The sequence below is a fragment of the Struthio camelus genome, chromosome 1 (assembly GCF_040807025.1).
Source record: "Struthio camelus isolate bStrCam1 chromosome 1, bStrCam1.hap1, whole genome shotgun sequence".
Taxonomy (NCBI): domain Eukaryota; kingdom Metazoa; phylum Chordata; class Aves; order Struthioniformes; family Struthionidae; genus Struthio; species Struthio camelus.
The window spans coordinates 126,799,192-126,825,626 of NC_090942.1; the positions used below are offsets into that span (position 1 = coordinate 126,799,192).

Genomic DNA, 26,435 nt, shown 5'->3' on the forward strand with positions numbered 1-26,435 from the left:
AATTACAATATTGCAGTGCCGTTACAGTTTAATGATTCACCTAGAATATTGCATTCTGTTCCGGTTGGCATAAAGTGCTACAGAGACCTATTCAGATGAGCTAACTTTAGCCTAAGGAGGTTATTCTCCCTAAGCTTCCTCTACAGACAAGAAAGAGCTTTGGGCTCTCTTAGCAGGCATTTTAAGCACCTAGTGATAGGCTGTTGTTCTGCACCATCCTTCAGAATACTCTGTTTTTATCCATTTGGACAGAAGCTAATGTTAGCCCTTTCTCTATCAAGACACAGAGGAATGTAAGACACAGTTAATGAAAACTGCTAAAGTTGTGAAAAAGTAAATTACGATTAAGGAAGCTGTTTGATTTACATAGGAGAAAATCAGAAGTATACAAGCTAAGGAAGTCAAGAGGAGGTAGATCTGGCATTTCTACTGACTTTTTCATAATATGAGAACAAAACTCACAGATGACACTGAGAAGCAGGGGATGAGAGAGGAATGCCATCCCACACAATGTGGGGATGAAGCTTCATTGATTCAAGAGCCTCACAAGATTAAAAAATTATGAACTCCTTAAGTGATGAGAATACCAACGGTTATGCTAGTAAGAGTTAAAATACAAGTAGTCTAAGGCCTTAGGTAGTTGTGCTTCAGGTCCTGACTAAATTTCTTAATGAGAAAGCTGGATTTTCATATTTGCACTTCTTTCGCTAATGAGCAGTTTACTCACTGGTTACCCACTCATAAGGTTTCCATATTTCTCCCTGAGAGATCTGGCACAGCTATCCCTGGAGACAAAATATCCCAGTAGCTGGATGAGTCTTGTAATCTCCTATGCAGTCTGGGGTAAGTATACAGTTGGTAGCTGTGCACAAGAAAAACAGACCACAGAGACAAGCCTGAATGTGCACCTCGGAGCTGAGAGTCAGATCTTTGCCAGCGAAAGCCCACTGATTCCATTACATTTCCACAGGGGTTCCTGCCCAGCCATTACTGCAGATAAACATGTAACATCTGGAGTGAGAAACAGAGCTGAAAGAGACTACACAAACTCATTTACACATTTTCACTGACCCAAGGGTGGATCAATACCTAGCCTAAACCTAGAGATAGCAGGAATTTATCTAGCCTGTTCTTACAGGCGCTGGAAGATGGGGATGCTCTGGTCTGCAGGGGTGTTACACTCCTGTCCCTCACTGTCCTCACTACTAGAGTATTTTTCCAGTGTAAATACATTACTTCTTTTCTTATCCATTACGGCCTCAGAAAACAAATTATTTTCTTACTCTTTGCAACATTGTTGTCTATATCTGAAGACCATTACCATGCCTTGTGTTACCTTTTCTGAGTAAGCCCAGTCCCTGCAGCCTTTCCTCACCAGTTTTTGATAGGGCCTTGCAGCCAGAGCAGGGGGAGAGAGTCCTCTTCAGCAGAATTGGTCAGGGGCTTGGAAAAGGATTTAAACAGTTTGGCAGCAGCTTCCAGGCGAGGCGAGTGAGGGTATCTGACCAGAGAAGGACAGCTAGGGACATTACTCCTATAACATCTGAATGCCTCAAGATTATTTCTAGGAGCTTCTCTTCCCCTCTGCATTCTGATGACTCCTGTGTTTTCTGGGCCTTGCAATGATCTGGCTCTTCTCCATCCCCTATTCTCCCCGCTGCTGGGCCACAGGCGTCTGGAAAGAGTGTGCCAAGCACTGGATGCAGTGCTGCAGATAAAGCCTGACCATCACTGTAGAGAGTAAAAGATTAGTGCAGGCTGCAACATGCTGGCCTGCTTTTGAAAGTGTCATATGAGAAATTTTAAAAAGCTCTAATAAAACATAAACCACAAAAAAACCCCACAGCTCTGGGGAGATCTTTCAACCTTGGGCTTTCCTGCAGGCACCATCTTTCCCCATGTTGGTGCTCCCTTCCAGGCATTACGCCAAGTATCTAGGGTGTGGAAGCAGAGAGAAGTGCTGTCTGCAGTGGGAAAGTCGGCTTCCTCTTATCTACAAGGGTTTGGGGGTCTTTTCCTTGGCCACATCTTTTTCTGCTGTCCAGCTCTGAAGCACAAACATACACACACAGTTGCCTAATGCATGGCCCACACTGTTTCTCTTATATGTACAATGACTATTTCCTAATCACAGAAGGAAATACGGGGGTTTCAGTAAAAAACAAATCATGCCAAGCTGCATCTCATTTTTAAATTTAAGGGAATTATAAATTGTCTGATTATTTGTTTTAGTCTTTTCTCAGGAATTAAGGCGATGGTAATTATTTCTAATTCCCTGGCTCCACAACTCCCTGCCCCTACTTTTAACAGAGGCACTCACTATATTTGTCCTCTTCTAATCTTCTTCAGAAAAAGTACTAGGCTCTCTGAGCTTCTCAGCATCATTTGTCAATTTTCCTACCCATGGAGAAACTCTTCCTTTTGTTTCCAATTTTGATACTAATGTCCTTAATATACATTATTAGTACAATCAAAGAATATTAGAAGTCTTCCGTTTTGTGCCTCAGATTTTCTAATTTTGTCTCTGTATGTTCCTGCTAAGGGTTTTTTTTAACATTCATTTTTAGATATTTGACCTAGTTTCTGTGTTCTGTACACTCCCTTCTTGCACTCGAGATCACTGAAGAGCTTGTGACTTTACAGATATCTCTTACTGCATATCCTATCCTTTCTACACACCGGGTTAATTTTGTGATTCTGCTCCCAGTGTCATTTTTTTTTATGAACTACCAACTATTGCTGGAGCTTTTTTATTCCATAGATTTGATTCCCAGGGGAATCTACCTACCAATACCCTGTGCATTCATTGAAGTCTGCTGTCTTTAAAGTCCTTTGTATTCAGATTTATATTCGCCATCCTTCATTCCCTGAGGCTTACAAATGCTACAATTCTCTTACCCACGTTGTCCTCCACCTTCACACTCTCTGGCTGTTCCTCTCTATTGGTAGGAATTGACTCTAGAAATGCCACCTCGGAAGCTGCTTTCTGCACCTTCTGCATGACAAAACGCTAGTGACGCATTCACTGAGCAGGCTGTGCCCTAGTTTATCACTTTCCTCATATGTGTCGGGATAGTTAAAGACCCTCACAACCAATCATCAGCCCTGTTTTTTAAATGATTCTACTACTCGCTCACAAAAAAGCCTCGTCTACCTGAGTTTCTTAGTTAGGGGAAAGAAAATGAGCATAACAGACTTATTTTTTTACTGTTTTATTTTCTACTCCTAATTAGAGATCAGGTCTCTCTCCTTCTACGTTCTGTGTCTGAGAAGAAATGTATATATCTGTTTCTTCCTTGCCAGTTCACATTTCTTCAGTTCACTGCTTCCCATTTCTCCCTTACATATATAGTTTCATGTAGACTCTCCAGCACATCCTAATGGGAGGGGAGGGCAAAGCTGTGGTAATCACTGAACCTTCTCTGCATACAAGAAGTGAGAATCACGCAGAGAAGCGCCTCTTCACAGACAAGATGTTTAAGGTAGATTCCATCATCCCTACAAAAAATCAAGATATATAAATATTAGGCAGTAACATTTTGCCCAACCCAGCAGCTATAATTTGACTATTACGACTGTTGTATTCCCTGTTTCTATAACAGGCAGCTCTTCTTGATTCTAGACAGTTTAAAATTTGGTACTGAGAACACGTCGCATCACTAAGTTTAGTCTGATTTGATCTTGTCACTTTCATTACGAAGAAACCCTACCATCTGAGACAGAAACATCATAGCTACATTAAATATCGGTAAAATTACATGCAAATGCAAAAATCAACTCATTCTAACTTGACTTTTCCCTGCATGATCCCATCCTCGTCATCCACATAAAAATTATTCAGTCGCAAAAGGCCCTGGAGCATAACATGACATTTACAGCATCTATGAGTATTCCTTGTTTATTTCTCATAAATTTCCTTTGGTAATAACTTAGTCACTCAGAAACACTCTACAGTATACACATACATTACATGATTATCTCATATTTTGTACAACACATGTTAGAGTAATTAATTTTCCCAGGCAAATGTCATACCATTTAGTTCATCGTTACCAGCCAAATATTTGTGCAACCGTTTGTTACAAATATATGCATAACCACAGAATACTTCAGCTTTGTTGTATTTAACACATGTAATTTAAAGGGACACTCTCAAGGTTATTAAAGTCTCAACTTTCACATTAGTAGTTGTTCCACTTCCAGTTCCTTTAAGGATCCAACGTAATTATTTTATTTATTATTAGTTAAATACCCTGGCCACAGCATTTAGCATGCACAAACAGATGTGGTCTTATTGTGGTGTGGAATGTGCTACCAGCTGATCTTTGTGCCCTAGGATGATAGAAGGGTTTCATCTTTCCCTTAGACTTCCTTTATCCTTTTCATTCACAACATCTTGACTGCCTCAACTTTAAGGGAGAGCCATAGCAAGTAAGAATAGGTATCTGCTTCATAAAAAGAACTGAGTTTAATTAGAAGTAACCAAACTTCAAGTTAAGGAAAGAAATCTCTTTCTGTGCAACCACAGCTAACCTTAAAAATGAAACAAACAAACAAAACCCCACCAGGAGAGAAGCCCGATCCTCAGCAGATGGAAGACAAGTTAGTCATATATTATCTGGACTGACTCCCTTGGAAAATTACATCTTAAGGGCATGAAACCACTTGTGACAGATAATGAAGTCTGCTTCTCCCATCCCCTAAATTAGGTCTTTCCCATACTCCACACACACCACATACAGAAGTCCTTCATATTTACAGAGAGGAACAGCAGCAATGGAGCTGTGCAGTAAGAAACTGTGCTCGGAGACTTGATAGGCTGAATCAGACAGCTCCATCCAAGCTTACAGCCCAATAAATCCTACCACCTGCAGAGAGGTTATTCTTCAGCATGTTCAATCATCAAGTTTGGAAAGGGAGACCTGACACTTTTCTCACTGTTTTTGGCCTTCTATGAGAAAAGCAGCAGTGAAGAAAAGAAGCAGAACCAAAAGCAGTAAAAGAGGAACTGAGAAGTGGTAGGAGGAAGTGAAAAACTAAGAAAGCAGGAGAAACAAATATTGAGAAGACACAGCAGAGATACAGCAGAGAAAGGAGTAAATGAAACTGCAGAACACCTTGGTGAGACTTTCTTTAGATTACTGTGTATAGTCACCTGTATTCAGGAAAGATGCACTCAGACTGGAATGGGCATAGAGAAAAGCATACTAGGTTGTTCAGAAGAAACATGAGCTGTCATACAAATGCAGTGCCAAAAAGTCTGGTTTGCTAAACTTAGCAAAAAGCTGAAAGAAAACGCGATTACTATCTAGAATTATATAAGGAATAGGCATTAAATGGTAAAAAAGAGGCACATTAGTTAATGGACAATGAAAACACAAGGATGAAAAGAATAAATTGCCCATGAATGTATTTAGGCTGAAGTTAAGCTCCAACCCAGTAAAGCTCCTAATCAGTAAAGGAATTAAGTTTGGGGTAAATTTTAATTCCTAACTTATTCCTTGTTGACTAATTTCAGCCAGTTTTGAGAAGCAAGTATTGACCAAGGCTTTTGATCAGTACAGATGACCTCACTAACACCAAGACAGAGTTTGATTAGTTTATGAAGCAATTTCTCCTATGGTGCCTGTAGTGGCTAATGTATTGGGCTCTGTGACTGAGGGGATCACTGTCACTCTTGCACTCTTGTAGATTTTCTGTTTTTATTCTTGCAGGCTTCACTAGTATTGAGACCATCGCTTAGAAACTGAAAACGTACTTTCTGCTTTGATATCTTATACTGCCTTAATTTTTGTATGGACAATGTGCTATCATAGTTGAAGCAGAATAGATGATTTCTCAGAGCAGCTTTGATCTGTACTAGATCCTCAAAGCAACCCGCAAGGATAGCTTGAAAGCTTTTTATTTAAAAATGAGTGGCATTTCCTCCCCTCTCTATTTAATTGAAAAAGATGCTGAATCTAGGGCAAACTATATTGTAAGCTTGACTGCAGAATGCAAGTGTACTTTTAAATTAGCCTTGATCAATAGTAGTTTCTTGTAATTGACTGTAATCTAGCTACCTATTTATTGCCATGGGAATGTTAAAATTTGTTTTTTTAGTTTTATCCATCAGCTGAAAAGATTAAGTTGGAGAATGGAGAAAGAGAGTTGAGGGAGGAATTGATCAGTCAACTGATGGTATATCCTCAAGGCAACTTGCAAGACTTGGAGAAATGCCGACAGAATTCTCCTAGGCAGAAGGAAACAGACTCTTCAAGTCTTGCTAAGCAGAGCCAGCTCTGGGGCTTTAAAGTATCTTCTGGTGTCTCACTGGCTAGATGTGATAGGTTTTACAATAAATACTCAGGCTATAGGCAAATTAAACCACTGGTAGATAGGACCAAAAAAAAAAGTCTGTTGACACTTTTGCTGAGCCAAACCCCTCAGTTTTGTCAGGAAGAGAGCATGAAAGCAAAAAGAGGGAAGTCGGAAAATGTCAGCAATGGGAGTGGGTTTATCCCATGAATAGAAGAGGATACAGGTCAGGAATTAAAGTAAGGGAAAATATCCCTTCTTTATTGTTGCTATAAGTGTGGCCCACCGTACTGCAGTGTCCGATAATGTCATAAGGTTTTTGGACGATCGGGGATCATTTTCCCAATTCTTGCAGGACTGTTGGGGGGATGGCTGCCGGTTTAGATGGCTAGTGTTACAGTCACAGTTCTCCCCCTGTCAAGGTGACTTTATATTCCCTGGTGATTTTTCTTCAGTTTAAAATAGATGTTACCTACATTGAAGAACACATGTTTTGTTCTTTGTGCACTTGACAACGTAACTTGGAGGCCTCAATTGCATTTTGACGAATGGTTATATTGTTGCTGGGTGCTGTATTAATACTTTCCTCCTGTGGGTTTGTGTTACATAATGTGGGGTTTTCCTACTCTTCCCAGCAATTACTGCATGCTGTATTAAGCATGTGTCTATAGTTTAATTGCAAAAATCTGCATTCCACTTCTGCATTTAATTAGAGACTTTACTATCGGGTTCATTTTACTAGCATGGATGCATCTCAGATCAGGCCATGCTATCAGGGTGAAGAGGAACTCAACAGCTACTGTAAACTGCAGATGTCACTGAATATATGCAGCAGGGGCAATTCAAAGTTATCTACCAGGCTGAAAACCTTTCTTTTTCTCATCCTTTCAGTAGCGTGTGGAGGACTTATGAAAGCGGCCCCTTAGATTCTCCCTGACTTCAATGACAGGGAAGTTAGGCCAATACCAGTCATCCCTGTAAGGCTCTCACCATATGTAAAAGGGCTGCATATCAGCTGATGAGGAACTCCCAATCTACTGAAATGCTTTAAGCAGGCCTGGCAAAGTGAATCATGCCAATTCAGCTTGTTCTGTGAGCTAGTGAACTTTTTCCATTAAGTTTTCAGAGACTGATGCATTTGTGAGATGACTTAATGGGGTGGGGACAGAAGGAGAGGAAAACCTACGTGGCCTTTAGCATGCAGGCTACAGCAGGTAGTACCAATGGGAGTACTACAGTTCCCACCCTTCTTCCCTGTTCTTCACCTCACATTCCCAACGGGCACTGCAGGAAAGCCGCACAAGGCTATTCACATGCAAGCATGCCTTCAGGACTTGTTGAACTGGAGTATTAGCCACGGGCAGGTCATTCCAGCTAAGGAGACCTTCCAGTGAGACCAAGCTGGGACTAACTGCTTCTCTGTTCTCCTATTCTCTGCAGTATAACCAGAGAAAGAGGTTATGGGCCACGTACTGCTTGATACCTCGCTTTCTTGGGGTAGTGGAAAACTGCAGCAATGGTAAACTAAGTGACCTTGTGGTACGTGGCCAGCACAGACCACATAAATGCCACACAGATGCTGGATTTTTCCTGTGTGGGATGTGTGGGTTGTTTGGAGCGCTCCACAGCTGCAGCTAAAAATTATGGTCAGAGTGTTGTTTCGTGCCCTTTGAAGAAGTATTTTCAAATGCTACATGTTCATTGACTGGTGAAAACAAAATGAATGAGGTAATAAAAGAGATGGCAAAATATAAGGAATCAATATTTCTAAGGATCATTCATTGATTGTGATGGCACTGTGTTTGAAGAATGATAGTATGAGTTGACCCATATTACACTGCAGTGAATAGCCACTTCAGGAATTACCCTTTTTTCTCTTAAGTTAACTAGCTATCGTTAGGGCTGCAATTCTGCACGTGTGTGTGCGCGCGTGCACATGCTTAATTCTTCTATTCCTATTTCTGTGTGATTTCTGCGATGACTGTTTTGTGCTTGCCATTTTTCTAAGGAAGAACGTATCAATAGGCAAGAATTTTCCATTCTTAATTTTTGTTACCTACTTAAGTGTATGTTAGTTTCAGTTATGTTTAAGTCTGGGTGTGTGCTTGCCTGATAATCCATGCATGGCCATAATTCACTTTAAACTAGGCAGCCTGGGAACAACCTATTTTGGGCAGCCCAGCCTCAGCATGGCCTGTAAAACCAGTCCCAGGAAGAGGATGAAATAATATCTGTGACCGAAGCACAAACATACCTTTACAGTGAATAAAATAATTAAATAATGCTGATTTCAGTCAAACTTTCCTGGTGTATGCAAACTGACATAACTCCAGCAAAGATAAGTCTTTCCCCTTCACACTCTTGAATGATGTCCATTCCTGATGCAAGCGCAGATCACTGTTTGTTCTGAAGTAAAGGAAGTACAAATTAGGGAGTCATGTTCTGAAATATTATGTCATCCTAACTGAAAAACAAAGTGCTTATCACAGCTCCAATCAATACATGACTGGAACAGAAGTTTCAGTTCCCTGAAGAGTTCACAGAAGAGAGAGATATGAAACGTACTTGTTGGAGCTGGTCTTCCTCTCAAGTCAAACAGACTAAGAGTCCGGAAGTCTGGAGCCAATGACATTTGGTCAAATCCATACAGAAAGAGCAAAATGAGGCCTTTTCTGGAAAGTTGTAGTTTGCTCAGAAGTTTACAACTTGAATTCCTTTACTGATTTGGAGTTTGCTAGTAAATGTCAATTCCAATAAAAAGAGATTTGAATCTCTTTTTAACACTGAAATAATATCTTCCATGTTTTCTACAGCTTTAGCTTCCCTCCTGCTTTCTTCCTTCTTTAACTGTACAACTAATGTTGTCTTATGTACTTTCACCATTGTAACTATTATCCTTAAGAGTACTGTCAGAATATACAGTTAATTTACTATTGCCTACTGCTTGCCTTTGTTGTCATTAACAATCTTCATTTAATAAAACACTTTTATCAAAAATGGTTTTCCTGTAGGACTTTTATTTTTCCCAGAAAAGACATTAAAATTAATTTGTTTTCACTTGGTCTGTATTCTTGAGTGAATACTGCAAGGAACAAAAAAGATAACAATGCGAGAGAAACCCCAAAGGGAAGGTAATGTAAGAGAAAATGACTCAGTAGGATATACTTCCCCCCTCCCCCCACTTCTGAAAGCAAAACTTGATTGAAGTCTGGTAGAAAACATCACATTGCAAGCATGCTGTTGTGTACTGGGAGGATGCTTCCCTTCTTCACAGCTCCCTGTAGCTTCTTTATGGGATGAAGCAGAAGGTACTCCTATGCAGGAAAATTTGACCCACAAGTCAGGGACGATTCATGGGATTTTCTGTTGAAAATGCATCATACTCTCTGCTGATGCCATGTATTTCAGTATCCCTCCTAAAAAACTGCTGCTGTTTCCCTTGTACATCTTTCATACAGGTAGCCTCTGGCAGTATTGCCTGAAATCTTATTGCAACTGGTTATTATTGATACCAGAGGAGGACTCGGGCATTTCAACTGCCCTGCTATGTAATGAGAAACAAAAACTAAACAGGACATACTAGTTCTACAGAAAGAGTGAGGTGCAAAGATAGATACACTAATTTTTCACCACTGTGTGTTGATGATGGTTATTTTCCCAAATGAGAAGCTGTACTATTAGTGATATGGGGCTTATGGGGATTCTGTATAAAGAAGTAGCTATGCTGGTTCAAAAATCTCCAAAAGACATATACGTACACGCACATTCTAAAATGCTTTGGATCCATTTTATGAAGATCCTTTCCTTCTAATGAAAGCTGCCAAGCCGAAAGGTACTTTTTATGACTATGCCAGCAGTCTCCTGTACGACGTTTGTTAGATACATAAAGACATATTGGAAAGGATATTGGAGGATCACATGAACATACAAAGAACATCAGGAAACGCAGAAGTGGTCCACTGCTGAAGTACAGGAAAGTGTTGCATGCCCTGCAATAAGCCTTTCTGAATTTGTTTTTGCTCCTTCCTTTCTTCCTCCTTTTCCTCTTTCTTTCTCACTCTCTTTCTCTCTCTCTCTCTCTTTCCTCTTTTTGTAACTTATGGCAAAAATTGAAAATTTTTAACCGAAATTGCAATTTTTGATATCACAATATACTGACCACAGAACAATTCTGCTAGCAAACGCTGCACAAGTGCTCCATGGGAGCTTTAGAGGGAGTGCCTCCTAGACTCATTTAGACTGAATACGTTGCCCATGCTGTTCCACAAGCCTCTCTTCCAGGGAGGAGAGATGATATGTTATGGGAATTTCATGGTCTGATGCATCACAGAGTATGAAATATGGCAGGGGAGAATCACTCCATCTATGAGAATAAGGACATTAAGTAACTGAAGTATGGCTCCTCGGAGACAGCATGATGGCATATCAAAATTGAAATATTTGGGTTTCAGCTAACAATTTTGTCCATAAACTCATTTTTCTGTTAAAAATACTTCCAGTAGAGAAAAATATACACAAACAGCTTTAGGCAAAATGGAAGAACTTAACATAACGTGGTTGCTGGTCTCTGGAATATGCTTTGGAGGTGATCTGGAATGTATTTTCCCTTATTAACAAGGAAAATGTTAGTTCTATCAAAGAAAAAAACAACCCTCCCTTCCAAGCCATCCGTGAGGAACTCTCAGTATATTTTCTCTTTGAAATTTAAATTTGGGTGTAATACCACCCACTATATGAAGTGCATGTGATTAAAATGATGGTTCCTTTTATTTTCAATTAAAAAGTATTTTAAATGTTTACCTTTCCTTACTACAAATGCAAATGCAGGTGCATAATATAGCACTGGGAAACCAGAAAGTGAAAACCCACTGACCTAGTTTCCTGCTCTCAGTGGACTAAAATGCAAAAAACAAACAAAAACATGTAAAAGCATCTCCCCTCCTCCAAACCCGCCAGGGCCCCGAAGTCAAACAGGCGGTATAAAAAAGTCATGCAATGAAGAAGAAAAAAAAAAACACAAAAACCCACACATTAAAAATTAATCCATGCAGAAAACGGCAAACAGGGTGGGATCTGCCCCTCTCTGTGACCCTAGCTGCACAATTCTTTCGGGTGGAGGTGGTTTTTCAGCCAGACACGATTGCCCAGGGGAAGGAGGGGTCGCATACCTGCGCAGAGCATACACAGCTTTGGGGCGGAGGTAAGTTGGGGGAGATTTTACGAAGAAGCCGGCAGCGACATATGCCAAATAAACGCGCAGTCAGAGCCAACTCCGGCCACAGGCCGGCCGCGAACACCCCAACGCCCCCCCGGCGGGCCAGAACCGCCACCCTCACGAGCGCGGCCCCGCCCACCCTAGCGGCCCAACGGTCGCCACCGGGCAGCCCCGCCGGCCGGACAGGGGTAACGGCTGCGGGGCGGGGCGATCCCGGGCGGGGCGGGGATGGGCGGGGCCAGAACAAGCACCTCCCCCCGGGCTGGGGCGCGGCGGCCCCCTACCGCCCCCTGGCGGCTGGGCTGGGCGGGCGGGGGGGAAGGGAACTTTCTTCCGCTCCGCCCCTCGGTGACGTCGGCGGCCGGTCTCCGGGCAACGGAGCCCCCAACAGCGCGTGGCGGCGGCGGAGGAGGGGGCGGCGATGGCGCTGCCGCTCCTGCCCGGGGCCTCCTTCGACCGGAACGTGAGTGACGGCGGCCCCCGATCCCCCTTCCCGCCGCCGCGGGGAGGGCGCCGGGCCGGGCCGGGCCGGGCCGGGCGGGCGAGCGAGCGCTGCCCGTGGGGACCGCTGTGGCCGGGAGGCGCCGGGCTTTACCCCTCGGCGGGGAGCGGGCGGTTTCCGGCCCGCCCCGGCCTGTCCCGGCCCGCCCCGGCGGTCACGCCGCGGTTCCCCGGTGCTCCTGGCGTCCGGCGGTGCCCTGCGATGATGACACGCACGGCCTGGGGGAACACACAAGTTTAAAAAGCCGTGGTTTTTAAAAGTTTTTTTTTTTTTTTAAATCAGGCTTTTTTTTTTAAGCCTTTCACACATCCAGGAGATGAAAAGCAGGATATTGTTATACATATAAAATATCAGAACCCTCTTCCTTAATTTAAAAGTGGGAATACGTTGCAAATAGGTAAGCGTTGGATGTCTGGAACTCCTGCCGCATCTCTAACAAAGTGAAGTGGGGAGAGACAAGTATGCTGTAAATAAACTGAAAAGTTTCTGCAAAGCGGAAAAAAAATAGAAGTGATGATGTGGTTTTCAGAACTGCCAGTGCTATTAAGTACTCATAGCAGTGAATATATGAGAAGATTGTATTTTTATCGTGAGCTGCAATAGCGCCAAAAAAAAAAGGTTGCTATCACTACTTCAGGCTTGTTCAGCAAAAATAGCAAAAAATTTGCTGAATAGCATCTGCATCATTAAATAGTGCAGAAGGTAAGGAAGAATTTGGGCATGGCACTGTGGTTGATGCCTATGGGAGACAGATGAAACATAGTAGGCTTTCTTAATAATCTTAAAATGAAAGTATCCAGGAGGGAATCTCTTGTTCTCACACTTTGATCATGATGTGAGCATCGGAGCCCTAGTTTCTGCAGCTTGGCTGCTGAGGTGCTGCTGGCTTCTGAGTCTGTTCTGCTCAAAGAGTAAGATTATAGGGGGCAATAAGGTAATTGAGGTGAGATGCAGAGGCAGATAGAGTTTCCAAAATGATTTGTCAAGATGCATGTGTTAATGCCAATGATACCATGAGCGTGTCAGTACCCCTTTAATACGAGATGTCCCCGTGCTGTTAGCGTAGCTGGGAGCCCACTTTATGAGCAATGAATCCATCCACGTTAAGTGCAGTCCGGTGTAAAACCTCTGGCAGTCCTCTCTGCCAGCTGGGGGCAACCGTAGCTGCCCAGGTCACTGCTGCACAGTACTCATACAGGGAACGTGCAACTGTGTAGACACATGTGGACTCCTCAGCCAGATTTGGTGTGTCAGCATTGCATGGATGCACCCAGACACAGGTCCTCTTGCAGCAGAAGCCCAGCTTACAAGCAGTGAGGATCTTTCAAGCAACTTATTCCCTACAAATAGCAGGTTGGGTGCTGTTGATTTAGAAGAAAAGGCTGCTGGTAGTTGCAGCCCTCCTCTTGTCTTTTTGTTGCTATGTCCACATGTGGTTAGAAAATGTGTATAAGAAAATTTCACTCCTGTGCCCCTATTTTCCTACCCATTTTATAATGTTCTTCTCTTACCTGAGGTACTGAATCTAGTTGCTGTTCTGTTCTGTTCTCGATTCTTTTATTTTTTTTTTTTTTACTGGAGAAGACGAGGGGATGCTCTAAAAGCATATACATTTCTCACTTGGCAACCTTTGTTAAGTCACTTCCTCTATCTCTCTCGCTGAATTCAATTCTGTACTGTAACAAATTGGTTGTGTATATGATGCTTCAGGTAGTGGCCAAGTGGGCACATGAGTAACATTGAAATAGATGTGTACCATTGTGAGGTGCTGGATGGAAGAAGAATAGCTCAGCTGTGTTACCCAGGACTTTATTGTTCTGCAGACTTCATTTGACCTTAATTGATAGGGAGTTTATGGAGTGTGATGGAGTTGTTGCTGGAGCTCCACAGCAGCAATGAGTTGGTTTTGTCTCCATTATGTCTCTATTTCTGGAGGTATGGCTTAGTGCTTGGCTTCATATGCTTGAGAAAAATTACTTATGTATAGTGAAGGACACTCCATGCTGAATTACATAAGTCTCAAAACATGTATGTTATGAGAGCTAAAGGTACTGTAAAACCATGCTTATACTGTTCTTAGGGCTCCAAATTGCTCTTTTTGTGCAGTCCTTGCTACAGTAGAGTTAATACTGACCATTGCCCTCTCTTGAAAAGCATTTCTATTGCTTTCTTCAGTTGTTGGCTGTTGGATTTTTTTTTTATATTGTTCCACTAATGAGGGTCCAAGAAGTACACATTTAAAGAAAAAAATTTTTGTCTACTACAGATACACTGAATAGGAAAAAAGTATTTACATCTGTTAGTAATCTGGGCATTGCCATCAGTGCCTCATATATAACACAGGAGTAGTAGTGGCAAAGTATTCCTTTAAGAAGGAAGGGCAGGGGACAGGTGACTGCTGTTCCTGTCAGTTCTCGCTTTATAATTATGAGTATTAATTCCACTCTAGCTCTTATCACGGCGCCTACTACTGCCAAAATCTTTGTTTGTCTTCCTCTAATGCTTCCACCTGCCTCTTACATAGGCCTACAAAGAAGGAGGGCCTATGAAGAAGGAAGGCAGGGGGAGAGGTGGATATATCCATTTTGTCTAACCTGGAGGTGCTTAGTAAGGAGACTGTGACTTTTCTGGAAACTGAGCTTTAAGGTAGTTAGGAACAAGGAGTCTAATTTGATGGCAATAGGGATTGGCTTTTGCAAATGGGGACTGAGAAATCCTTTCACAGCTCTTAGGTCTTTTTGCCTAAGAGTCACAGGCCCCTGTATTTCTGCTCCGTTATTATGATTATTATTTCTAGATAGCTCTACCAAGAGTGTTTTCTCTGTCTTTAGCCTATGAGCAGAAAAGCTTCATTACAGCTGACTGCTTCTTTCTGCATCAGCTGAAAACAATGGACTGCAAGGCCGGGCAGCTCACAGCTGCCCCTGGTGCTGGCACTGTGTAAGGCAGAAAGCGCTGTCTTTTAGTTATTTTTTGACTGTTACTGACTGATGCCTCTTTCCAGTTCAGTGGCTTCCCCGAGAGCAATATCACTACTGCAGTTCTATTTAATTGTGACAAAATCTAACTGCTTCGGCATCACAATTAATTAGAACCGAGGGTAATATACCAAGGTGATAGACGCTTTTAAAATAGCTGGAGTGGTTCCTACAGTAACTTAACATAATGTTTCCTTTGCACTAAATGAAGAGCAGGGATGAAAGTGACAGGCATAGCAGAAGCATTTCCATGTTTGATGTTTGGTTTGATTGGGGAGGGAGAAGAATGATTGCCACCAGAAGGCATCTGAAGCATAAAATATTTACTGCCTACAAAGAGAGTAAAAGGAACCGCCCCCTTTCTTTCAAATCTCTCTTAAGTCAAAATTACCATAGTTTGGAAATGCACAAGTCCATCCATCAAATAACCTGCCTTCACCTCCTTTAAAATTCCCATTCCTTGAACACGAGTCCAAAGATAACATGCATTGCTGATGAGTCTACTGCAGCTTATGTTCACATTCACATGTGGGGTATCAGAAAATCTAACTACAGCAACCTGGCATAGTAGTGAGCATGTATTAGCCTATCTCCTGCTTGCTTGCTCGGGCTCTCTCTTCGGAGGGCTGGTTAGTAGGCAGAAGTGAGGTTTTTTCCCTTGGCCAAGGCTGTGGAGCCCAAAGACTGTCTTGGGAGTGATCTGATGCGCCTCTTTTAGGCTAGTTCTGTGCCCTGACAGCTTTGGAGAAATGGCTGCCTGGCAGTGGCACGATGTGGTACTCACACATGATTTACACTGTTGAACTGAAGAGTTTATTCAGTTGTTTATGTTCATAAACAAATGATAGCTTGTGGGTTACACGTATGAAAATGTGGTAACCTATAGTGGACCCTTGAAAAGGGAGGAAGAACAATCCTGCATTGCTCTTCTTTTGTTTCTGCTACTGAAGTCAACATTTAAGAGCCAAAGGGAGACCTAAGTACTATAGCAGAGCTGATATTGAAATTGTGCAATAGCAAGATTTTTATCTTTGTCCATACAAGTTATATGCACACCACTGTTTGCCAGGACAGAAAATTATGTATTGCAATAACCATGTTTAATCCTCTCTCTGGGGGAAATGTAGCATGTAATAGATTTGCTATATTGCCACAAAAAAGCGCGTTTGTGCGTTTGGAGTCTGTACTGGGTTAGATATGGCCCTGGTTGCAATACAATAGCGTTGTTACTTCCTTTGTTAGTGCTACAGTGCTACCTCCTGTTTTAAAAGGCAGCTGTCCCCTCTAATATGAGGTTAATGTTCTTGCCTTATATCAGCAGCTAATGGAGATGACTGTGTATTCATATGGGTCAGATTTACTAGGTTCTAGCCCACCAGTGTGTTCTTGTGTCTGAGGTTTGAAACCCCTATGGGAGGGAGAATTCTTTCCAACAATTCTGTGTGGTATTTCTCAGAAAATCAGACAGTGAGTTTACAGATCTCAAGGGGAAAATACATACTTGAGAATATCGGTTTCCATTGCAAACTAGTGGCACAGTGCAAATTCCCCATCTTCCCTGTTGGTTTATTGCAGCAGCTTGGAATTGCCCTCAACTGTGCTACTGTGGGCTGTCTCTGTGTTTCTTGGCGTGAGTATTTTCTGCTACTCAGTAATTATTGGTGCCAAAAGGGGACATTATTTTTCTTGACAGAGTGCTTTTCAACCTCTTCATAAGTAAGCTGCCTACTGTGCCTTCCTCTCCTCCTCGTCCTTGCATTCTTTCCTGAACCCTTTCCACTATCTCCTGCTCCTCAGCCACGCTCTTCCTGACCTCTGTCCCTTCACAGCCCCCAACTCAAAACTTTCCCCTAGCTTTCCATCAGCGCTGCATTTTGGACTATTTCACTTGTATCTTTCTGTTACCTTGTCTCAGGCAGTACTAGCCCCGGCAGGAAGAACAAGCTAATAACTCTTCTGCAGGCTGTGTATATCACTAATGTTAATTCACATTCTTCTGAGATGTATTACAGGGGCACCACACTCATTGGGAGCAATGTCTTAAGGTAATCATCTTTGTAAAATACCATTTACCTCTAAACATACTGGAATCTCTGCAGGAAGCTGGGGATGATACATGATTTGAAAATCAGTAGCTTAATTAAGACTTTTCGCTAAGAACCTAAGTGCTAACTTTGTGAAAGATTCGACTTACAAGTGTCATGGGAACTTCTGCTACTTGACTCATCTGTTTGTGTGCTGATGGGTGATCGGTGCCTTCCACAGGGAAGGGGAGGTCAGATGAATTTCACTGGCACAGTGTGCAGTATTTGCATTTATTTTCAGTGTTTAGCTGAAGCAACCAAGACACTGTATTAGCAGACTGAAGTAGTTCAGAAATGTCGCATTTCATCCTGATAGAGGATTTGAGCAGGACCTCCACAGTGCAGCTGCTGTTCTCAAGGTGGGAATTAAAAATAGATATGGGAAGACGTACCTGACTGCTACCAGTGGCTTCTGCCGTAACTCCCTGTGGGACTTCATTAGCAACACATGGCTCCTGCGACGGTGTGTGTCACAGGGCTTCCTCTTCACTCCAGCATATGTGGTCAGAAATGTCCAGCTGTGTTTGGCTGAGCTGAAATGTGCAGCTCCCTGATGGGTTTGCTGTGACTCTGTATCAAAGCATTAAAGATGCAGAGAGCACGAGACAGAGTGTTCCCCCAAGGACTGCAGTAGCTGAGTTTGCAAAGCCAATAGCTGCAGCCAGAGAATCGTGACCTTTGCATTAGTCACTATTGAATGTATCCTCAATATTTATTTCAGGCTCACCACACAGAAAACGGCCAGCTTTGTTCAGCAGGTCTACAGCCTGCTTAGTTTAGCTACATTAGCACAGCAGACATAATAAAAGCTCTTTTGCTGTACTGTCACAGATTTCCTTTAGAGCTCATTTAATATTGCTGTGGATGTAACATGATGTTCTGTCGCTATTTTAGTCTGGATGTGGTCTGAGTTCGTTAACTAAAGCTTCCCAAATGTCATTTTTCTCTTTTGTGATCTTCAGTTATAGTTACTCTTTTTCTTAAACTTTCTTTTGGTTTTTAAGGAAATATCCTGTTCAGATTTTTAGAAAAGATTATTTTGCATATAGATTTAGTAATTTTCATAGAGAAGGCGCTGATAAGTAATTGTGATTAACAATCTAAAATGGTCTTTCCATAGAACCCTAAAAAGTTACAAGAATGCCATGAAGGATTCTTAGTAGAATCGCAGCTGTCGGGCCATATATTTTTCAAATCAAATTGTGAACTATGTTGAGATTTGGCCATTAAATTCTGGAAAATTTGCAGCAGGAGCAAACCTGAATTATATAATAACTAACCTAAACCCAGAAACAGATCAACAGAAAATGCTTCTAGGAAAAGCTTTGAGGACATGTAAAGCTTTCCTTTGGCCAGGAAAACTGTCACCCTTGCTCGCTGTGCTTTGTTAACTATGCCTTTCTTCCTGACTCAAGCTTTGGCAACAGGGGGAAAATAATTAAATATTTGCTGTGCCAAAAAGTGGATCTGTTCTATAGATCCTTCAGTATAAATTAGATGTTTCTGCCTAAAAATTTTCCTTTTAAAACTCAGCTTGACTATATTTATTCCACATCTGAATGGACAAATGCGGAATGCTCTTTCCCATTCTTACTTCTCCCCAGCTCTCTTTAGCAGCCTACTGAGGAGCAAAATTAATAAAAAGAAAAGTAGAACAAGAAAGGGCAGCTCAGCAGTGCCCAAAAGAGAGAGAGAAAACGTTCCCGATTGCAAATCTTTTACAAAGAAGGTGCCAAACCCCAAACAGTGCCCATAACTTCCAGTGTCCTGTACCTGGAGAGGGCCTGTACTGAGTCTGTCAGGGGAGAGTGGGATGATCGCGTGAAGATCTCCTCCTAATGCTAAATGTCAGTGCTTCGAATGTGCACTGAAGCATGAGAGTTTATATCACAGGTCAAAAGGTGCGCTGATACTAAATATTTTATTTTGGGCATTATTCCTGCAAATACGCAGCTCTTTTAATCTTGTTAGATTCTTGGCTTGAGCAATGCTGTGTGGCAGGGGAGCCCACAGGCTAACTACTCATCACACGAACAAGTATTTCCTTTTATCGATTTTCAATTTTATTCAGCAACCCTTGTTCTTAAGGTATAAAAATTATATGGTTCAGGAGTACTTCTTTTCCGCTTTGTATTATTCTTTACACTTGATATTTGCCTTGTGCCCTTTTACTCACCTCTTTTCAAAACACTGCTTGCCTTTTAAATACCTTCTCTGGGGAAGTGCTTCCATACTCTCAGTCATTCCCACTTGCAGTATGTGAACCTTCTCTAATTTTGCAATATCTATTGTGAAGGATAGGTTGGCTAGTCCTGCTTTTGTTATCCTAAGCAAGGTATGGCCGCTGATTATTATGCTATTATAAATAATCAATCGTAAAAATAACAAATCATTTATTATTTTGCATACCGCTCTCTTTTCCTTTCCATAGCCAAACCAGCATTTTCAGCACAGATTAAAGTCATGTTTGAGCTGCTCATTACCAATGGCAGCTCCCCCCCTTTCCTGAGTCACTGAATTTAGACCACTGCAAGGTAGGTGAACAGTTCAGGCTTTAACCTTCAGTGTGCATTAGTTTGTATATATGAGCATTGAATGTTATGAGCCATGAGGCTAGTTAGCTGCCTTTGAAATTCCTCATACTTTTTCGTATTGGCAGGATGAAATAACTACTAAGTTACTTTCAGATTTTGCTACTTCACTGCTTGCACTCTCTTCCAGAACGTTGTTGTACTAAACAGTGCTGAGTGTATCATGTTATCTTTGGGGTACTTGAATGTTGCCATAATGAAAACTGATTGTTTGTTCCTGCTCTCTGTTTTTTCTGTTGGCCCGTTTTTGATTCATGATCATAACTTAGACTTGTCTACACTTTTTTGGGGGCATTGTTTTAATTATATGTGTGTGATAATTAGTATTGCTCAGTCTTCTAAAATCACCTGTCCTGCTACATTTAGCACTTTGTTACTTTACCAACACGTCTGCTTGGGTGCTGCTATTCCACCTCCACGAAGTCTTGCTGTCCAGCCTTTACATCTACCCAGGGCCGCCTCTGTGCTTACCCGTAACAGCAGCTTTCCCTTGCTCCAGCCTCATCTCTTCTTTTTGTTCACCCGTCCCATGCTCAGGGAGGGCATGACTGCTGTAGTCTTCCTCTCCCATTACAAGGTGCACCAGGGTGCAACTACCCAGTGCCTCTTCTCTGCCTTTGCAGACAAAGCGTTTTGGGGATTGAGAGACTGAGGAAGGGAGGAATAGCAGAGCGAGAGGAGCTAAGGAGACACTATCGCTGCTTCTAGAAGGAAGGGTTAGTGGAGCTTTCAGTTGGCTTTTCCTGTTTCCCTTTCCTCTTATGTGAGAATGAATGGTGTGTTGGGCTGTTAGGGGACTGCTGCCTGAGCACAGCTCACGCTGGCTGCTTCAGAAGAAGGGAGCAGGCCAGCAAAGCAGGCAGCTTATTAGAAGGGACATTCCTGCAGGTAGGACTCAGATTCAAGTGAGGCCAGAGGCTTTTCTGCATTGTTTCAAGACTGGCTCTAGCCCTAGCCAAGAAATGTGAGTAGGCAGGATGGGTTTCTTTGCAGCTGGTTGTGCATCTTTTTTAAGCACTCCATCCTTAATTGCCTGAAAACTAATAATAATATAAAGAAATCACTGCAGAGACCTCCTTTTCAAATAAGCCCAGATGGAATGCATATTCTATCTTCTGATTCAGGTCCAGCCTCCCAAAATTCAAGTGTATTCACTAGTATAGAGCTATGTATTTAGCACTCTGGGATGCAAATGTAAGTAAGATCTTTGACATAAGTAATGAGGGAGGGCCGTTCTCTTGGTACTTTTGAAGCATTTCCATTTGTCTTCAGGAGCACTACAGAAAAGGCTGTTGCTCTCTACCTTTAGGAACAATTCTCCTGGGTGACTCACTTCTTTCTACCACATGCCTCAATTTCAGGGAACGAGGTGGGGGAAAAAGGCCAGTATCATCCTGCTTCTCAGCCTGGGCAAACTGCTGAAATGTTTTTCCATTTTCGTCAGTAAGATGGGCCTGCAAATTAACCACTGAGAGATGTCACTTGAGCTGCAGCATTCAAGTTGTTACAGGTTTTTAGAGCCTATATTAAAAATAGTTCTAGAGAAGCTTTTCCATGATTAATCCCCCTTGCCAGTTAACTCTTATGGATTAAAAAACAACAACAACAAACAAAAAAAAAATGACCCAGTTGTTTTTTTCTTTCTTCTAAACTTTTGACAGTTAGGGAAAGAGAAGTTCCACAAGTCTCAGCTCTGGGGTTACTGCAATAAAGTGGCTATGCTGGTTGGAGAAGATAAACCTGGAATAGGAGGCGAACCGTTACCTGGACAGAAGCCAAAACCTAAATACAGTGTATTTCCTAGGGAGATAGGAAGTGATGCTCCTACTTGGGTAGCATTTGACAAACAGGTATGTAGAAATCTGTATCTGTTACCAAAAGATGTTTTCTATGATTAGATACAATATGATGAAGAAGGTATAAGGATGAACTTCAGTTAGTCAAATACATGAGAAGATTATTTTGTGCATGCAAAAATAGTTCCTAGATAAACAAGAGGAGTGGCAATTTTTATTTTTCTGTAATATTGGTGTGTTAGGCAATTAATATAAACATATATCATGCCATACAACAACATTTAAAGATATTTCTGCGCTGGTGTACATCTCCAAGAGGATATGATAAAAAGGGGGTGGTTGATGTACTGCTTTTTAGTGAAAAAGATGACAGCAAAGGAATTGACTGGCAGCCTAGGAAGAATTAATGGACTCCTTTGTGCCCCCTCCCTCCTTTGTTTTTAATAAACAATCAATCAAACATGTATTTACAGGGATGTAAAGTAGGCCCCAGTCCAGGAGAGAATCTGCATGGGCATACAGGGAACATTAACCACAGTGGAGTGCCATAGGCTCAGAATTTACTTATCTTCTTGCAGACATATTTTCTTGCAGAAAGTCACAGAATCACGGAATGGTTGAGGTTGGAAGGGACCTCTGGAGATCATCTAGTCCAACTTCCCTGCTCAAGCAGGGTCACCTAGAGCATATTGCCCAGGATCACATCCAGGCGGGTTTTGAGTATCTCCAGCGAAGGAGACTCCACTACCTCTCTGGGCAACCTGTTCCAATGCTCTGTCACCCTCACAGTGAAGAAGTTTTTTCTCAGGTTTAGGTGGAACTTCCTGTGGTTCAGTTTCTGCCCGTTGCCTCTTGTCCTGTCGCTGGGCACCACGGAGAAGAGGCTGGCCTCATCCTCTTGACACTCCCCCTTCAGATACTTATACACGTTGATGAGATCGCCTCTCAGTCTTCTCTTCTCCAGACTGAACAGGCCCAGCTCTCACAGTCTTTCCTCATAGGAGAGATGCTCCACTCCCCTCATCATCTTGGTAGCCCTCCGCTGGACTCTCTCCAGGAGTGCCATGTCTCTCTTGTCCTGGGGAGCCCAGAAGTGGACACAGTACTCCAGGTGAGGCCTCCCCAGGGCTGAGTAGAGGGGCAGGATCCCCTCCCTCGACCTGCTGGCAACACTCTGCCTAATGCACCCCAGGATCCCATTGACCTTCTTGTCCACAAGGGCACACTGCTGGCTCATGTTTAACTTGTTGTCCACCAGGACTCCCAGGTCCTTCTCTGCAGAGCTGCTTTCCAGCAGGTCAACCCCCAGCCTGTCCTGGTGCATGGGATTATTCCTGCCTAGGTGCAGGACCTTGCACTTGCCTTGGTTGAACTTCAGGAGGTTCCTCTCCGCCCACCTCTCCAGCCTGTCCAGGTCCCTCTGAATGGCAGCAGAGTCTTCTGCTCTGTCAGCCACTCCCCCCAGTTTCGTATGATCAGCAAACTTGCTGAGGGTGCCCTCTGTCCCTTCCTCCAGGTCATTGATGAACAAGACTGGACCCAGGACTGACCCCTGGGGGACACCACTAGCCACAGGCCTCCATCTTGACTCTGCACCCACCACTGACCACAACCCTCTGAGCTCGGCCATCCAGCCAGTTCTCAATCCACCTCACTGTCCACTCATCCAACCCACACTTCCTGAGCTTACCTGTGAGGATGTGATGGGAGACAGTGTCAAAAGCCTTGCTGAAGTCCAGGGAGACAACATCCACTGCTCTCCCCTCATCTCCCCAGCCAGGCATTCCATCATAGAAGGCTATCAGATTGGTCAAGCATGATTTCCCTTTGGTGAAGCCGTGCTGACTCCTCCTGATCACCTTCTTGTCCTCCAGATGCTTAGTGAGGACCTCCAGGAGGAGCTGTTCCATCACCTTTCCAGGGATGGAGGTGAGGCTGACAGGCCTGTAGTTTCCTGGCTCCTCCTCCTTGCCCTTTTTGAAGACTGGGGTGACATTGGCTTTCTTCCAGTCCTCAGGCACCTCTCCTGCTCTCCAGGACCTTTAAAAGATGATGGAGAGTGGTCTAGCGATAACATCCGCCAGCTCCCTCAGCACTCGTGGGTGCATCCCATCGGGGCCCATGGATTTATGGATGTCAAGTTTGGACAACAGATCTCTAACCTGATCCTCCTCGACCAAGGGAGAGTCTTCCTTTCTCCAGCCTTCCTCTCTTGTCCCCAGGGTCTGGAATTCCTCAGGACTGGCCTTAGCAGTAAAGGCTGAAGCAAAGAAGGCATTCAATAACTCTGCCTTCTCTATATCCTTTGTTACCAGGGCACCCGCCCCATTCAGCAGCGGGCCCACGTTTTCCCTAGTCTTCCTTTTGCTATTGATGTCTTGGAAGAAGGCCTTCTTGTTGTCCTTGACATCCCTTGCCAGATTTAATTACAAGTGGGCCTTAGCCTTCCTTGTCGCATCCCTGCACACTCTGACAGCGTCCCTATAGTCCTCCTGAGTGGCCTGTCCCCTTTTCCACATTCTGTGTACTTCCTTCTTCTGTTGGAGTTTTGCCAGGAGTCCCTTGCTCATCCATGCAGGTCTCCTGCCCCCTTTGCTTGACTTCTTACTCAGAAGTCCTCAGAAGTCCTGTTGACTTTTGTGTGATCCATTCATGTGTAAGGATACAGGTAGATTGTGTCCTTTGTAGACACAGGAATTTAAAATTATTGTATTTTTATTTTGAAAAGATATAGCAACACCTTTAAAGTTAGAGAGTAATCAAATAACTGTAGTCTATAGTGATTTGAATTTGTAGCACCCTGTCATTACTTCAGTGTTTAAATTTACATTAAATTCTTCTTAGTGATGTTTTATTTCTAAAGCAAAAAGTCTACCATCAGAGAAGGAAAATGATCCAAAAAAAGAAATCACTCTACAGATCATAGAAATGTTGCATGACAAAATGATTACAGTATTTAAATATTGGGAACGATGGCTAATCTCATAATTTTTGCTTTAAAGTAAAAGCCACACAGGTGATTGCAGTACAAATATGCATTTGTCTCTTTGGCAGACCACAATTACTACAAGCAAATGTAAGGCTTGAACAGATGCACATGACTTTGATTAGCCTTGCCTCTGAAGTCCTTAATATTTCTCTCAAAGTTTTCACTAAGTGAAAGTATGGGGTGACCCAAGTATGAATGGGTCTAATGTGCCACAGTGTTAAGACCTCAGCCAATCCTATGCGTGCTTCATCCGCACTTTTTTTTCCTGTGAGGAGGCATCATTGGTTTACAGGATTTGGACTCTAGTTTATGAAATAAAGGAGTTAGGTAAGAGACGGTGGGGATTCCTGCCACTGAACATCAGGCGGTTAACTAGGCTAGTGAGATGGGCCAGCTGGCCTCTCTTAGCAACTTCTCTACTCGGTGCATTCCTCTACAGAGAAATACAGAACAGGAGTTTATGGTTTCTGGATTGGCCTTGGGAGGGCCTGTGTCTTTGTAGTAATTGTAGACTGTCACAGGGTACTACCCAGCTAATTTAGCCTCCTCAGTTAAGTGCCTAGTATGCAGGTATGTCCTGCAGTGCTGCAGTTTGTGACTCAGTAAAATAGGCTACATGAGAAATGGCTTGAATAGGTGTTTAGTCTTTTCAATAAATTTACTTTGTTACCCATTTTTCTTTGGTTTCTAACTTTCATCTGTACCATTATGGTTGGAGGACAGACAGGCATGATATCATTAAGAAGGTTAAGAAACAGTTTTTTTGTAATTTGTTATTCCTAATAAGAAGCAGGTGGAAATTTAATCTCTTTTATAATTAAGTGCACACTTAAGTCCTCCTGGGCTTGAAAAGATGTCTATAATTTGACTTGCTACATTTACCAGGTAAGCAATGTGCCAACTTTATCACATGCCACAGAGTTTATTCAATATTTGTTGCTTCTGTGGCTTTTCTACATAGTTTATGTTTATGTTTAATTTTTTAAAGAAGAGGGCACTTTGTGCACAGCAATGTAATACAGATGAGACATGAGTTAGGAAGTGTTGAATGTTGACTATTTCCAAAATTAACTTTGCTTTAAAGTGGTAAGTAAGTCATCTTTCTGTTCTTTCCCTTTCCCTCTTCACCCTTCCTGAATCATTTGTTTTGTAAGTTGACTGCACATATTCCAGTCCTACATTAGCATGTTCCTAAGGAAGGATATACAGTTTAAGAACAAAAAAGCTTGCACAAACTTACCCAATGAAATGAGCGATGACATGGGTGAATGCTCAGTGCAGTGAATAATTACAGTATGTTTAGGACCTGATCTTGCTTGGAGATCTGTGCAAAGAGACCCTTCCCCTAGCTGGTGTCTCATGAGGCAACTATTCTGATTAAAGATTATTGATAGAATTAAAAACAATTAATAACCAAATAGAGCACTTGAACAATACAGTTGTCAAATGACTGTTCCCTAGTGAGACCGGCAGAATAGGGAAAAGAAGACAGAGCAGCTAAGGAAATTGCTTGTGGTTGCATGGCTAATCAGCAACAGGGAATAAAATTCAGCTCCTTGTCAGCTGAAACCTATGATGTTTAGAGTGGGATATAGTGGCTCCACCAAATAAATTTAGTACCTGTTAAATGCCCTGGAGTAACTAAAAAGATTAATTCAGGGCTCATGGTCCTTCTAGATGAGCAGCTGAAGGCCAGGCAGGGTTGCTTGGTCACCCAAAATGGCACTAGATTCCTATGTTTAGACAAATGAGGTTGGAAGGAAGAAGCAATGTTAAAGGGCGTTAGAGTTGTTTGTGTTGCCTTTGTTGTGTGCTTTCGGTCTGTCAGATGTTTTATCCAGAATTTTCATGTTTGGTACATAAAACACTGAAATCCACAGTTGAAAAAAAAAAAAAAACATGGCCAGAACAAATTTTTGTTTATTTTCAACTATTTGATCTGTAAATTGGTCAGAAACTTTCATGTTTACTACTTAAACAAGC

At 42.5% G+C, this 26,435-nt stretch overlaps 1 protein-coding gene and 1 long non-coding RNA gene across 11 annotated transcripts in view; one reads left to right on the top strand and one right to left on the bottom strand.

Annotated features, from left to right (window-relative positions):
• Nucleotides 1-3,206: 3,206 nt before the first annotated feature.
• Nucleotides 3,207-11,637, bottom strand: LOC138065802 (uncharacterized). The gene is made up of 3 exons (XR_011138870.1): nt 11,466-11,637; nt 8,552-8,703; nt 3,207-3,498 (listed from the first exon to the last, which is right to left on the bottom strand). It is a non-coding gene; the product is annotated as an uncharacterized lncRNA (long non-coding RNA).
• Nucleotides 11,638-11,739: 102 nt separating this feature from the next.
• EFHC2 (EF-hand domain containing 2) overlaps nt 11,740-26,435 on the top strand; it is a 62,966-nt gene continuing 48,270 nt past the window's right edge. For 2 of the 10 annotated variants that reach the window (XR_011135801.1, XM_068916045.1), the window contains exons 1-2: nt 11,866-11,975; nt 21,329-21,517. Coding sequence is in view for 9 of the 10 variants with exons in the window: in XM_068916045.1 (XP_068772146.1) it covers nt 11,934-11,975; nt 21,329-21,517 (231 nt within the window). In the remaining variant the exon portion in view is untranslated. Of the gene's footprint in view, nt 11,976-12,296; nt 12,412-20,290; nt 20,384-21,328; nt 21,518-26,435 lie in introns of those variants that run through there. The other 8 variants (XM_068916028.1, XM_068916070.1, XM_068916000.1 and 5 more) reach the window with 7 other exon arrangements.